The following is a 16,399-nucleotide window of genomic DNA, read 5'->3' as shown; positions in this document are numbered from 1 at the left end:
TCATTTGGTAATAAAGGAAAACCTCCTATTTGAGTTTTATTTGACCAATTTCATTGAACTGTACAAAAAACACATGACCTCTTTCTGTCCTGAGTGTTGGAGCAAGGTGTGCTATCACATCCAAGTTTTGCCTGGGTCAGGTTCAGCTCAGCTCCCAGGATCAGCCTTCTCTTTTCTTTCAGTGCAGTCTGGATTCCAGACTTGCCACTCAAGATTCTGCCTGTCAAACCCATGAGAACACACTTCTAATCAGATGAGCATCCAGAATGAGTGTCTGGAGGGAGCCCTGCAGCAGCAGCACATTTGATCCTGGCTGTCCCACCCAAGTTTAACCAAGCTGGGCACTGAGCTGTGTGCTCACAGCAGAGGGAAGGAGCTGCTTCTCCTGCCAGCCCTCAACCTGCCAAGAAACTCAGAGGCTCTCTGGAGTCAGCAGAACATTATTTCTGTCCCATCATCTCCATGCTCTGCCTTGGGAATAGCTGAGAGTCAGGAATGAGCCCTGGGCAAGTTCAGCCAGCTGGGGAATGCCCCAGCTCTGGCAGCACAGGAAAATACTGCCACTGCTTTGCTGGCACCATCAGCTCCTTCACAGATTTTCTTTCTGAATTTTCTTTCTGAATTTTCACTTCTTGCACAACCAATTTATTGTGTGGTAAATTTTGTCCTTTCTTAGACTACCCCCCCCCCTTTTTTTTTAATCTTTTTGGGTTTGTTGCTAGGCTAAGAAAATGCAAGTGAAAATATTCATTACTTTCAACCCCAGCCATTCTAGGATTTCCTCTAGCATTGTAGAAATAAAAACTGCTTCATGTAGTGAGGGGTAGGATGGAGAAAAGTCCTGCTGTTAATAACTCTGAGTGCCTTGGGAGTAGCCAGGGATCCCCAGGGATCACACTGTTTGTGTCTCTTCTGTTTGTGTCAGTTATGAACATTTTTTCCTTCCTAACTGTCTGTCATTACCAGAAAATTTTGTTCATGTTTAGTACCAAAGGAAGAAATTCTGCTAAATCTCCAGGAGCTAATTCCCAAAATGTCCCCCTTGATATTTCCTGGTCCTGGGAGAAAGGCCTGTGACAGTCCTAGCCTTTATTATTCATTATTTTCACAGTGCCAAGGCGTTTTTCCCCATTGCTGGGATATCCAGCATCCTCCAGATTTATACTGGGCTGGAATTCCTTGTAAAGCCCTGATGAGAAAAGGCACCAAAAGGGACAAGTGAGCGTGCAGGGGGCAGCTGGGGGTGCCCAGGGCTGCGTGCTGCCCTCCCTCTGCTCTGGGGCATCTCTGCTGTGCAGGCTTGGCACAGACACAACCCCTGCTGAAATGATTGCTTGGCTCTTTTGTTACCCTTCCCTCCTGGAAATTCATTTGCAGGAACAGATTCCCTCCTTTTTTGAAGAGATGAGCCCCGGGCTCAGCGGCGGCCGGGGCTGGGATGTGTTTGGGTGCATACTTGGATCTGTTTGGATCCATGTTTGACTGCAGGCTCAGGATGGGGATGGTGCCCTGCCCTGCCCTCCCCTGCCCTGCCCTGCCCTCCCCTGCCCTGCCCTGCCCTTCTGGGAGCTGTTCTGGGAGCTGTTTCCAGGCCAGGGGTTCCTGTGGGACTTTGGTATCAGCCAGGGCACAGCTGGGGCTCCCTGGAAGCTGCCAGAGCAATCCTTGCCTGGGAGCAGCCACAGTCCAGCAGAGCTCTATTGATCAGATAGATTAAAACTGCCCAGCCTGAGCCACTTCCAACCTCCTTTCTGCCATCCCTTAGGGGAAAAAAAGAACTGGAGAAGCTGGAAAATGTGCTGGTTTCCAGCTGTGTTCAATACTGACATTTCACTGCTGATCTGCTGGGCTCTTTTAAAAATTTCCCAGTTTTTCAGGAGCTACCAGGGCAGTTCTTGGACAGTGAGAGCAGCAAATGGATTTGCAGTGGGAGCAGAGGCACAAAAAACAGGCATGTGCAGAAACTTTGATAGAGTTTTGCTGCCAAAATCCTTCTCTGGGTAGTTTGTAAAAGACCCTGAAGCTCATCTGATGCTGATTAGCTTTTGAGGCACAATTGCTACAATGAGAAAACTTTTACTGATTTGCATGTGTTGACAATTATTCTAACAGTAACAACCTGATTATACCAGTGTGCTAGTCCCAGATATGGTGTATTATTCCTTAGCTTTAGGAATAATTCTGATAGTTATGGCCTCTGGCTTCATTTAACCATAGCCCTAATCACTTCTGATTAAAACATACATAAATGAGTTTGTGGATTTTTTACCTTTTTTTTTTTTTTTACACCTCAGCTTCTAGAGGGTTTTTTGCCCCAAAGGAAAGAAAAAGAGAAAATTAGGTTTCAGCACAGAGAAATGTTTGAAAGACTGTACAATAATAATGAAAAATATTTTCATTTCCAGAACATTTTATTTAACCACATCATTAATACAGTTTTATTATTTTGATTTGATTAATTGTTGTAGGTTTGAGATTGGATTTATTTTATCATTCGAGTTGCAATGACTCTCCTGTTACTTTCTTGGTGTTTACCAGGGGGTTTACACCATTATTTCTCCACACAAATAACTAATTAGCCAACCATTTTCTCATTTGACATTTCTCAGTGGCAGGGGACTGCAAACTGAATTTCATCTGATTTTTCATTCCGTTTTGATGGTATCATTGGAGATTGAGGATTGTGATGAAAGCCAGCCTGTTAAATCCCTGATGTGACAAACAAAACACAGCTGAGATGAAGAATCTTTCAGCTCACACGGGGAAGATGGGTGCATGGTTTTCTGCAGAGGCCAACAGGAGCAAACCCTGCCTGCAGGGAGGCACAGCCTGCAAACCCTTCCCTTGGGACCAGCAACCTCCTCCAGGGCCAAATCTCTGAGGTCAGGAGCAGGCTGGCACTGCAGCTCTGCCCCCTCTTCAGACAGGATTAATGCTGGGTCTTTACTTCTTTTTGTCCTATGTGAGATGGTATTTCTTGTTGGGACTCTGATATTTGTTAGTTCTTATCTCTGTCACAGTCTCACACACCCTGAGTTCTGCAGCACTTCACTCTCACAAACTGAAAATGGAGCCCTGTCTCTCTCTCCAAGGCCTTTAAAGGATAAACTGTCTAATTGAGAAATGACACCTCAATTATTTTTACTTTTAACTTAATAACTAACTACCTGTGGCCCACAATGGGGACTTTTTTATCCAATTGCACAAAACCACCCAAACCCATGGAAAAGAAGCTGAAGAAAAAGAAGCAGCCTCCACCCTAAACCCTCCATCTTGCTTTATATCTATTATTATATTCTAAACCCTTAAACTCTAAGTTTTCCACCCTGTGATATCACACACTTCTTCTCAAACTCCACACCCACAATCCCAGTTTTATAATTCAATTTTGGAAGCTTCTCCAGGGCCTCAGGTCAATGCAGTGTTCTCTTGGGGGTCAGTGCCTGGCAGCACAGAAAGTCTAAAATTCTACAATTCTCATTAACCAGGGTTCCAACAGATCAGCATAAAACATCTGCAAGGTTAAATCTGGGCATAAACTCCCAGGAATTGGAGGAACACTCTGGCATCACCCAGGAAAAGCTGCAGCAGGGAGTTCCTGCCAAAGCTGTGGTGCCCATGTGCAGAGCTGATGGATCCACCCTGGGATGTGCCCAGGTTATCAGTGGAACTTGCATTTCCAGTGACCAAAAATGCACAGAGTCACTTGTGGCACAACAGTGATGGGGGGGTTTAATTTTATTTTTTTTAAATTGTACTCTAGGTTGACATTTTCAGCCTGTGAAAATACTGCAAGGCCATAAATGTGTTCCACAAAGCTAAAAAATGGTTCTTGCATAAATCCTCAATCTTCAGTGAGTTTAAAATTGCATCTAACACCTTCCTCAACAGTGTTTCCAGGAAAGGTTTTAGATTTCCTTAATGATATGTTTATTCTGATTAATAATAGTATTGATTTCAGTTAAATTTGCTTTTTTACATTTTTAATTTTTGGTTTTTTAAAAGAATCCAGCCAAAATAACTTGAGCACGTCCGAATCCCTGCAGGAGAGCCCTGCAGGAGGTTTTTCACAGCCTGCTGCTCATGTAGCATCGAGCCACACTTTTAATGCATTTAAATCCAAATTCAAATCTGTTCATTTAATGGTAAAGAAGCCTGCCTAGGCTTAGCTTGGTAGCTGGAGTGTGTAAATCAAAGATGAGCACTGGAAAGCACAAGCAGAGGATGGTTTATATTTATTTTCCTGACTTTTTAACAGCACCTTCTGGGTTAGCTCTGTGTTAACAGAGCGTGGTGACAAGGAGTGGGTTTAGGCCAGGGTTTAGGCCAGACCCAGTGAGGTTTAAAATTCACAAAAGGTCTTGAAAACTGTCAGTGATGATCTCCAGGGGTTCCTTCCAGCCTCAAGCACTCTGGGATCCTGTGGAATCCCAAAGTGAGATATCCAGAGAGCTCTGAAGGCCTTGGGGATCAGAAATCAGCATGAACACATTTACAGCTGACAGGAGCAGGTCTGGAAAATCCCTTTAGGGGGTCATCCTGCTCCCTTCAGCATTTCTCTTACAACCTGGCCTGTAGTTGTTGAGATGTGTAAGTGCTCATATTTTGTCTCAGTAACGTTGTGTGGTAAAACATTTGTGCATTTCCCCCTCTCCCCTTGATATGAAATCCTCTTGTTGCCTTTTAGTCCTTTTCCTATAATGGAGATAAATTCAGATATCCCAAATAACGCCCCCCTAGTGCTGCTAGGACAGGCTTTGTCACAAGGACCAGGAGTTACTGCCCTGAACCACCTTGTCTTTAGGGGCTGCAGCAGCAGATCTTAAGGCAGTGGCTTTATATCTGAGGAAAAAATGGAATCCAAACCTCTTTATTCACCTGCACCTCGTAATTAATACATCTAATCAAACCACATTGTTTTTCAGTATCTGGAAAAAAGTGAATCCCAGAATGGTTTAGGTTGGGAGAGCCCTTAAAGATCATCTCGTGCCAACCCCCCTGCCATGGGTAAGGATGTCACCCACTAGAGCAGGATGCTCCAAACCCCATCCAACCTGGCCTTGGAAAATGAAAGCCCACAACTGCTCCAACAACATTCTTCCAATGGCTTTAATGCCACAAACATTTTTAAATTAAAAAAAAAAACAAAAAAAAAAAAACAAAAAAAGAAAACAAACAAAACCCCAAGAAAAACAACCCCAACAAAAAACCTGAAAAATAAAACAACAAAAACCCAAAACAAGCAAACAAAAAAACCCCAAAACAACACAATCTTGGAAGCTGTAGCAAAATGATCTTTACAAAATCAAATATCAGTATAGTGACATTACTATAATATACATTAGAGAATTGTTATTTTTCATTTCACATGGGATAGGAATTTGAGACCCAGCTGTGCAAGGCTGGGAATGTACAGATATATATGTGTGTGCATATATAAATACATACACAAATATTTATGTACATTCCCAGCCTTGGAATGTACATATTTATTTATATATATATCTGCTTTTTGCCCTTCCCAAAGCTCATAACCCAGCCTGGGAGCAGGAACACCGTTGTTATCTCATGGCCAAAAAGCAGAAAAATGGCAGTGTGTCCCCAGTAATGAGTGTGGAGTGTGGTTCAGCTGGAGAATTGCTGTGCTGCAATAAGGTTCCCTTTCTGCTCTTCCTGGTGCCATATGCTGCCCTAATTAGTGCAGGCAAAAGGTAATGAGAGCTCAGTGGAGAAGAGGGAGCTCCATGGGAAGCAGGCTGATCTCTAAAACTCTGCATTATGTCATCCCTATGTAGAGCACAATGGAGTTTTCATCCAGATTTTTAATGTTGCACTTATATTTTGGAGGGTTTTTTATCTTTCTCTGAGAAGCACCACTGCTTCCCTGGGTGTGGAGATTTGTGCTGTAATTGCTGCACCAGTCTCTCCCAAAAAACTCTGAACTTTTCCCAGGGGTAGTGCCTCATGATTTTTCAACCAGCCTTGATGTAATGCCATTTATAAATTTTAAATCATTTCCATGTATCTGCTTCTCTATTGTAGTTCTGCACCAAGTGCAAATTTTGCTTTGTGCTCTGCATCCAGAACCTCTTTGTGTCTCTTTGCAGGTCTGTGTTTAAGGTGTGGACTCAAACATTGGAGCAGACAAATTTCCAGTCTGGGGGAGCTGCTTTTGCTGCTCTCTTTGCAATACCTGGCTTAGACAACACCAGGTGTGAACCCAGAGCAAGGAGGTCACAGTCAGAATATGTTTTATTTTTCACCCACTTTCCCTTCCCTCTTGTCACACAAGCCCTTGGGAGCTGGGAGCTGTTGGCACAGTTTAAAATTAAAAGCAAATCCACAATGAAATAATCTCCATGAGCAGCACTAGATTGCCCTGCTGCAAAGCAGAATAAGGCCAAACCAAGGAGTAATTGGCACAGCAGAGAGAACAACTCTGTGCACATCTGATGTATCACTGTGCTCAGGACTGAAGATGCAGCAGGTACATGTAGGAAAGCTCATCTTTAACCACCTAAAAATAGTCTGATTTTAAAAGCTGCTGAGCAATCAGATCCCACCAAAGTCAAATGTGGGAAGCGAATCTTTGCATTCAAAACTTTTATTTTTATCATGGTTTTTATGATTCTAAACCTTTGCTAGCAGAGCCCTCAAAAAATGGAGCAAAAAGCAATCAAATGTACTGCAATATGCCCTTACAATAAGTAAAAATGTGGTGGGAAAGACAAAGTGCTACTTTTACAATATCCTGTGCCAAATCCCAGGTTATACAATCCAGGTTTTTATTTGCACAGCCAACAGTGCTTTGTAGAGCAATCAGGGAAGATAATACAATCCATTTTACATTCTCATTACTTTAGAAGTGTTGAATCTTCTGAAATGGTTTCGGGGTTAATTGAGAATTTGCAGTTTTACAATAGACTAGGAATTGTTTAGGCTGCCCTTGTTCCATATTTTTGTGCATACCTTTGTTGCAAAGTTATAAAAACAACAATAAAAGAAGAAACAAAGAAGTGAAATGAAATGATCTGCACTGTTGCTGTTCCAGGCACTCATTTTTGTGGGAGATAAAGCTGAGGTATTGATTAATGTTTAAATGGCTATTAAGAGGAAGGACGTGTTGGGTTGATGGAACACCTCACTGTGCACTAATGCTCTCCTTTGATTCTTCCCCACATATTCCCTAGGGGATAATTTCTGCTCCTGGGGAAGCCAGTGGTGAAACTCTTGAGTTCCTTTTTTTGCCAGCATATATAAGCCAACTATTTTCCCTATTTATCTCTTTTTCTGCATAAATTCCAAAAGTTTCTGGTTGCCAGATCTGCTCTTTAACTTATTTTAACATCATAAGGGCTCATAAAGATATGTAATTTTTCCTGGATGTATATGCTGAAGTTGTGATGCTCACTCTGGCTTCTTGAGCACCTGAATATTCCTGTGCACCGCAGCCAGGCTCAGCAGCCCCCAGGAAATTTCATTTTCCAAGCCTGAAGCAAAGTTGTGGTGAAAAGGAGCAGCATGGGCAGGGCTGTCTGTCAGCAGTTTGTTAGAGGCTGGAATTTTATTTCATTTTACTTTTTTTTACCCCCTCAATAATGTCTTGTTTTTGTTTATTCCCTCATATTTGCAATGATACTCTTTAATTTTTCTGTTGCAACATTACCACACAGGACTTTCAGATGAATTCACTTCCAGGTGAATGCCACTGTGAGGCACTGCCTTGGCACAGACTCATTAAATAATAACAGGTTCCATGTCAATTACTGGCAATTGAAAATGTCTATAAAAGGTTATATGGTGGTTTATGACCTATACAATTCACTGCAGAAAAGATAAACAGGTTATTATCCCAGGTATTGATTATATGATTGGAGTTTTGGTTTAAAATATTAACACATTTAATTGGAGAGGGAATTGGTACCAGCTAATTCAGCTCTGGGTTGTTCTTTACTTATTATATTTAACTGAGTATAGAATTAGGCCCTAATCATGAACATTCTCCTATTTGTTGCTTCACTCAAGTTCAGGGAAGTTCCTGGTGTGTAAACTCCACAATCTCTCTAAACATTTCCAGTTTTGGGGCCTGAATATTTGTGCTGATTAAAGGGAAATAAAGCACACCAGGGAATTTCATATTGAGGCATCTTGGAGACAGCATTCCCAAACTGTGACTGAGGCCATGTGGATGTGGCTGAATTTAATCAGCAGGAGGAGGAAGCTCCAGATCCCAGAGTGCAGAACAAGAGTGTGCAAACAGGGCTGGGAGTAACCACTGACTCTTTTTGCCACCACTCCCCACAATTTAGAACATTTCCAGCTCACCCAAAATAACTAATGGTAAGAAAAAAGAAATTAAAACCACTCAAATGTCAATTAAAAATCCAGCTCCTGGTCCAACTGGAATTTTGAGTGTGGAAAAAGGAGGTCTGGGATTCAGGAGGTCAATGTGGGTGCAGAGGCTGTTGGAAGGGCTCTGGCTGTATCACACAGCAGCAGGAAACAGGTCCTAAATAATGTCCTAAATATCGATTTCTCTGCTAAACTTTGGGACATATATATATCCAAAGGAAGTGACTCAAACTTCTAACAACACTGAACTGTCTCTAAGGCAAGGCACGAGCTTAAATTGTGCTTTTGCAACATGAAGAGATCCACTGCAGAAGCCACTGAGTGCCCAGACAGATTCCTTTGCAGCAAAGCATTTGTTTGATGTTCAGATCTATAATTTGCTAACAACTTCTGCACTTTTGTTCAGGTATTCAGTGTACAAGGACCCAGCAGGGTGGCTGGAAATCAACCCCACCAACGGCACCGTTGGCACCACGGCAGTGCTGGACAGGGAATCTCCCTTTGTGCACAACAACGTCTACACTGCTCTGTTCCTGGCCATCGACAGTGGTGAGTGACCCTGGGGAGAAAATCCTGGATTGTCTGCTTGAAATGCTCTCTTCTGAAAGCTGCACATGATGCCTCAGGTTTAGCTTTTCTATGTTTCACATTCTGTGCTTCGTATCAGGGGATGCTGAGCTCTGTGCACAGAGCAGGGAGACAAAACAATTCCTGCTCCAGCTGGGCACCAAGGACAAATGACCCCAATCTCAGCCCAGGAGCACAAACCCCGTGGGCTGGAGAGAGAAAAACAAGCAGGGTGGGATTGAAGGGGCTAAAGCTGGGATGGGACAATGAACTGCAAGGTGCAAATGGAGCAGAGCTGATCCCAGGGAGAGACCCCGTGCCCGGCCGGGCATTTTGGGACCATTTTGGTTCATCTTGGGTTCATTTTGGGACCATTTTGGTTCATCTTGGGTTCATTTTGGGGCCATTTTGGTTCATCTTGGGTGCAGCCCTGGCTGGGCTCTTGTGCTGTCCCAGGTGGATCCATGGAGGAGATGCTTTTCACAAATCCCTGCTTTATTCTGTAACTCTGCCCAGCCTCTGTTCCAGCTCAGCCTTCTCAAGGATCACACTTGTAAAATTAACCAGTGCTGCAGCGCTTCTCTGCATGGCCACTTAAATGTATTAGAGACCATTTTGGAAACCAGAAGAAAGAGGAATTAACTTGAAACTTCAAATTTATAACAGCTTTAATTTAGCTTTATACCTTACAGATTTATTCCTACACTGATGTCTTAATGTTAGGTGTAATTAGTCTAGAAACATTCTTGGAAATGTAATAAATCATCCTAATCAGAGTTAATTTCTTCACAATATTTGAGCAGTCAGCGTGCCTGAGGCACTTAAATACCAATAACAACTCGTCCTTTGTATGCTGGATTATAATCTATTCAATACAATGACAGTGACAATAAAAACACAACTAAACTCCTTGTTAAAAAGCAACAATTTTTGCATATTGTGTGTACTAAAGTTCCTCCTGTCAAATAGAATCCAAATTAAGCTATCTGAGGAAAATCCAGGGAGTGACTCAGGAGCAGAGGAAGAAAGAGAAAATCCTGAACATTCCAAATCTCCCGAGCTAAAGGCACAAAATAAATAAAAGATTTACCTGTAATATAACAGTTAATATGCTAACACTTTTTCACAGCTGCAGCTGGCTTAGCCCTGGTGATGAATTGTAAAATGCTCTTTTTAAGAGAGTAATTCTACATTTTTGCAAGAACATGACTCAGGGAACATTTGCAGGGCCTGACAGGAGAAAGAAAATATCACCTTAAGTAGAACAGAAAAAAATTCTGCTGAGGAGATGATTTACTTATATATTAATATACATATTTTCCTTAGGAAATTTCTGGGGGAAAATATAGCGCTAAACTTATTTCTGTCTTTTGCTTGCTATTGGATTTTTTTTTCTTTTTTTAAGGCATCTCAAAATCAGGTGCACTGGGAAATGTCATCTCACAATGCGAGTAAAAATTTGGGATATTAGTGAGGGGTTACCCAAAGGACAAAGTTGTGTTTTAAAGGTGAAGTCAGATATTGTCACAGAGAATAGATGGAGAAAGGAGATGAGTGTTCCTGACTGTGAGAACCAGCCTGAGTCATGTGGATTTTGGGGGACACCTTCATGCTGCAACTTAGGCCTTGCTCATTTATTCTAAGCCCAGAACTTCACTGCTTTTAATTCTCAGTTTGTGTTTTGGTTTTTTTTTCCTCCATTCTGGAAAAATGAGAGAAGGGGAAGCTGTGCTGAACAGCAGAGCAAAGGAATCCTGTTCACTCGGGATTCTGAGGCAGCACCTGATTGCAGCCCCTGTAATTGTGTTTATTTGTGCAGGAGCTCATCTTCCCCAGCATTATTGACTCCTGTGAATGCAATGATCACAAACCACACGTGTGCACTCAGGACTGTCATGCTAAGGGGTTAATAATGATCTTTTGCAGCCACCAGCAGCCCTGCCACACGTGGGAGTGAGAATAAACAGCAGAACTTAATTAGCTGATATTAACCTTGTGCCCTGCATCACCTCTGCATTAATTACCAGGCAGCTTGGGGAGCAAATTCAACTTAGAGATGGGCTGGGAAGTGGGAAAATTTCCTGCTGGCCTGGATGAATAACTCTGGCTAAAGCAGCCAAGGAAGTTTTAGAGCTGATCTCGACAGGCTGGGGCTCTGCCTTGCCCCTGCAGGGACAGCTGGGACTGACAGCATCCCTGAGAAGTGTTCCCAAACTTGTTTTAGGCTGACACTGTGATCTAGCACTGCTGGGAGAGCCACTTTATCTCTGCAGCCATCAGAGCTAATGTCCAACTTGAAATATTGCACTAGATGAGAAACCAAATTGTGGGAAAATGATATGAAATGAATACAGAATTACTTCAGGACTCTAAAAGAAGGTTGTGTTAACTTAAAAAGGGGGGAAAAAAATCAGATTGAACATAACCATCTGCACCTCCTTAGAGCAGCACTGTCCATGGCTGCAGACCTGTCTTTCAGGTTAATAAGTGGAGCCTGTCTAATGCCAGTGAATATGCCTGGGACTGCTCAGTGAGAGGACAGCCAAAAGCAGGATTAAGAACTGCCAAATGAAATAGGGTAATAAAGTGAAAATTTAGAGGCATTTCCAATAGAGCAAGTCATTTGCTTGGGCTAACTGATTTGTGGTGAAAAGGGAGGAGAGGAAAAAAAGAAATGCTTTAGCAGAAACTCTCTCTTCAAAAGCATTCAGTGGAGGGTTTTATTTCCTTTGCGCTCTCAGCTCATCTCTGAGTCAGATCTGAGATGGCACAGGCACTGGGGAACTCTGAGCTGCCACAGGCTTCCTTCCCTTTCCTGGAAACACAGAGAGCTCAGGTACAGGCAGTGGGAACTGACACCCTGAGCAGCTCCCAGCAGAGCAGGCACTGCGAGATCTGTGATAATCTTTAACAGAATTCATAGGGAATAACTCCAAAATCATACAAACCCTTGTGCCTTAGGCATTGCTAAAGTGCAGGAGCCATATTCTAAACCATAAATACAAATATAATTAGAGTTCATAGCACTTACATGCTTACAGAAAAGGTTCTGGTGTCCATTGTGTTCCAGGCTCACCCCTTTATAAAATGACCTTACATTCAAGTGCTGTCCTGGGGGAGGAGTGGAGACAGCAGCAAACAAACCCCACAAGGATCTTTTTTCCTTTTTCCTTTTTCCTTTTTCCTTTTTCCTTTTTCCTTTTTCCTTTTTCCTTTTTCTTTTTTCCCTCCCCTTTTGCTGATGTCAGTGGAGAATCTGTCACCACTTCCATCTGACTCCATGTTATTACACTTCAGTGCAGGGAGCAAGTGCCAGGGCATTTTTTTTTAATCTGTAAAGTGTTGGATATTTCTGCCACAACTAAAACCTGGAGCTTTTTGCTTCTTTGTATAAACCTGTCACATCTTTATCTTTTTTTTTTTTTGGGATATCACTTTATCAGTAGGACAGGAACAATGAAAGGGGCATAGAAATTGGAGCCACTCCACTGCAGGAAATAAGTTAGCTCCTTATGAGATTCTTTCTGACCTTTATGATATTATTTCTCAGCATTATCAAATTAACTGCAGCTGAAGGTGGTAAAGTATGAATTTTGTTATTCCTGATCCAAACAGTTCCTGTATCTTCCCAAACACACTTGACACAATGTGCAACAGCAAGTTTGATGGAAACAGTGCTAATTTATAGATAATAAATTTTGACCTTTTATGGGGGTGCATTACACTTTAAAAAGGACTTTTTGGAAGAAATATCCTAATTTTCTCAGTACATTTGATTTCAGTAAAAGGTCAACGTAGTGTCTTTAGGATTTGAAAACTTTTTATTAAAGACCTGTGTGACCACAGAGTCTCTGGCCTATTAAAGAAGAAATTAAACCCTGGTAGGAAATGCCATGCAGCAGAGTTAACACATTAAAGTGGCACGAACTGCGTTTAATCTGAGAACGAGCTGATAATGGGGCAAAGTCGGGTTTATGCAAACTTGGGAAACATCAGAGGTTTCATTCAATTAACAAAAGTGCCAACCACTCTAATCACTGAACCCTATGCAGCATCACAGCATTGTTGGGAGCTTTTCTGCCAAAAGGAATTTTGCTCATTCCACGAGAGGAGAAATCATTTGGGTTTGGGAAACCTGTGTGGAACAGAGCTTCCAAATGTGCTCTGTGGTTCGTCCTGCAGATCCCATTGTTCTCTGAATTTGGGATGAGCATCACAAAGCAGAACACCTGCATGTTTTTCTCATTCAGCCATGCTAGAAACTCTCCAGGAATGGTGACTTTTTTTTTCCATTTTACCTGTATTCTGAGAGTTTGAGTCACAATCTAGAAAAAGTAAGGGAGGACGAAACCGTGGCTGGAGGTGAAGCTAAAAAAATACCTGGAAAATGTGTGAAATCTTTAAAAGATAAAATTCATTTCTCCATTTCCTTTTAGAGGAATGAATAATAATTTCCCTTTACCCAGATTTACCTTATTTATTAAAGAATCACTCTTTTTTGTGGAATTAATATCCCATTGTGTAGCCTTTTTCTATCTCTTTAAAAACAAAATCTTTGGTTATTTTTGGTTGCTTAACTCATGGAAAACCATTGTTTGTGTTGTCCATTATTTGTCACCTGCTGACAGATAATGACACACTAATCTTGCTGGCTGGGTTAAATGCAAAGTGAAGTTGGATTCCACTTTTTTGGGGGTGGTTGGATGCCACCCCAGTGGGGTCCCACCTAAACAGAAATATTCTCCATTCCACCTTCCTTCCTGCCATTCCTGTCCCCAGGGAGCTCCTGAGGCAAGAATTGGGACTACAAGAACTTCAGCTGCATTAAGCAAAGAGAATAAATATCATTAAAAGTCATTTTAGTTGTGAGTTCAGGCTTTGCCTTGAGCTACACTGGCAGTTTAAGCAAAAAGCATCTTGGACTTTGCTTCTCTGGCTGTGGCCAGCTGCACTTGAGAGCTGTGGCACTGTCTCACTTTTCCTGAGCAAAATGAAGAAATGGTGAACCAGGGTCCAGTTCTCACTTTTTCCTGTGTTTCCAAGGAGCAGCTGAACCCAAGCAATCCTGAATCCCATTTATTGTGCAGGGGTTGGCACTGCTAATCATTAGAAAGAAAACTTATTATTCTGTCCCGTGTGTGATGAACTGGAACACGCAGCACCCGGGAAAAGCAGGGGTAACAAAGGGATGCGTGGCAGTGTGCAATTAGAACTTTTCCTGACATGGATCTAACCTGTCTGCTCTCTCCATGATGCACATAATTAAATTACCATAGATTGATTCCACCTAAACCACGCTATTTTTGAAGAAATCAGGCAATAAGTTACCATGGCAACCCAATTAAGCCAGTTTTATACCCCTTATCTTAATTGCTGTATTAATTGAGAAGAGAAAATAAATTGAAGACTCATCCTTTTCTTGCCGTTTTAAATTCCAGTAAAATATGAATTGCACACAAAATATTGTTTTAATTTGTCATCATGGACTCATGATTGGAAAAAGAAATGAGAATGTTGAAAACAGTATTTAAGATGGATGGCATATGTCAGTAGCAATTGGATATGCTGAAAGAGCTGAGCTCTTCTGAAATGTAATTACTCAAAACCAGGAGCTGCATGGTTTATTTGAGGGGATGAATGAAGGGTTGGAACTTTGGAAGAAGCCAACAGCATTTATGGATGTCCTGCTATTGTGGCACACACAGATATTTTGTATTTTATGTATTTTATATAAATACATTATGTAGATATACTATATAAAATATATTTTATATATTATATAATATATATTTTATATAATTTTTGTTTTATGTATTTTATATAAATATATTGTATCTTTCCTATATAAATTATGTATTTTATATATTTCCTATATAAATTATATATTTTTTATATGATAGTTATATATTATGTATATTTTCTATATACTACATATCAATTTATATATATTTCCTATATTCTTATATTTTATATTATATTTACTTTTACATATTACACTTATATATTATATTTATTTTATATGATTATATATTATATTTACTATATTTTTACATATTTACTATATATATTTTCATGTATTTTATATAAATAAATTATATATAATTTTTCTTTTATAGTTTTATATATATTTAATAATATATTTATTTTAGATATTTATTTTGTATATTTTACAAAGTGTCTATATGTTAGTATAGATGGAAAATGCATAGGAAATTTGAATAAGGGACAAAATATCAGCACATGGCTTTGAGGAGGGCAGGTTTTTTGTGTGTGTGAGCAGCACAGCCAGATTTTGGTGTCCTCCCCTCTCCTGGTTGCATTTGCTTTGTCTGGACCATGACAGGAGCTCACCCTGACACGGGATGTCTGCACGGGATCCCTGCCTGCAGGAGGGCACTGCTGCCAAAGCACAGAGCACACCCAGATTTCCTGAGCAGAAAAACAGCATATGGAGGGGAAAGAAGTGAGGGATGAGACAGAAATTTGTGTTTAGATTCTCAGAGCAGCATCACTAGAAAGCGTGAGAAGCGCTGTTCTTGTTGAAGGAGCAGTGGGTAATTTGTGTGATTTCAATAATTCTGATATAATTCTGTGCAGCATTTCATTAACAGTCAAGCATTAAGAGTATACAAAGTCTCTTTTTCTATAACATTTATTTTCAAAGTAATTTTTTTCAACTGGAGGTAGCAACGTGGTCATTCCAGTTTAAAATCCACATTTCCTGGTAACAGCCCCTTGTATTGGACACTCAGTTCACCACCAAGTTTCCACTTTGTTTCACTGTGAAATTCTCCCTCCTTCAGCCTCTGTTTCAGCAGCTGTTACACAAACCAGTGACGCTGTTTCACTCCTGTGATTGCCATGGTGTGCTCCCAGATGTGGCACTCCTGGGAGTTTGGAATTCTCTCTGTCCCCAAGGGCTCTAAGGGCACCCAAATATTTGAAGTGTTCATCCTCAGGAGGGATGGCCAGCTCTGCTCAGTGGCAAATAGGATCAGAGCTCCTTGGAAAAGCTTCTCCCCAGGACTGCTGGACCCTTTAGGTCTTGCTGTGCTCATTAATTCTGCTCTCAGCCACAAAGTTTGACAATGCAAATTAACAGTTTTACTTCAGAATTAAAATATTCTATGGGTAACTTTCCTTTCAAAATCAAAGGTGTCTGGAGATCAGGGGATTTTGAATTATTTCAACAACATAATACCATCAAATTTATGAAAGTCACATATTCCCCATGGATGAGTTGTGACCATTTCTGCTTGATTCATTTCGTGTTACATTTTTATGACGTGTGTTAACAAGCTCCAGTTTATGACCCTGACATTTGCTTGCTTTTCTTTTGGAGGTCTTCATAAATCAACGAAAGATTTTTGTTTAAATCATTATCAATAAACCAAGCAGAGAATAAGTCATTGAAACGGACAGAAGCAATTTCCTTTCACTCTTTTTTTTGTGTGTGTGTGTAATATTTGCCCAGCCCCTG

At 41.0% G+C, this 16,399-nt stretch overlaps 1 protein-coding gene across 2 annotated transcripts in view; it reads left to right on the top strand.

Annotated features, from left to right (window-relative positions):
- The window catches only part of CDH13 (cadherin 13), a gene marked incomplete at its 3' end in the record, with an annotated part of 437,223 nt that overhangs the window by 397,063 nt on the left and 23,761 nt on the right, over positions 1-16,399 (top strand). For both annotated transcript variants that reach the window (XM_084215472.1, XM_084215471.1), the window contains exon 11: positions 8,759-8,901. In XM_084215472.1, the coding sequence (XP_084071598.1) occupies positions 8,759-8,901 (143 nt within the window). The remainder of the gene's footprint in view (positions 1-8,758; positions 8,902-16,399) is intronic.

This window comes from Fringilla coelebs (genome assembly GCF_963513975.1).
Source record: "Fringilla coelebs genome assembly, chromosome: 14".
NCBI classification, from domain to species: domain Eukaryota; kingdom Metazoa; phylum Chordata; class Aves; order Passeriformes; family Fringillidae; genus Fringilla; species Fringilla coelebs.
The sequence above is the reverse complement of the archived record's forward strand: the minus strand, read 5'-3'. Positions and strand labels throughout refer to the sequence as shown.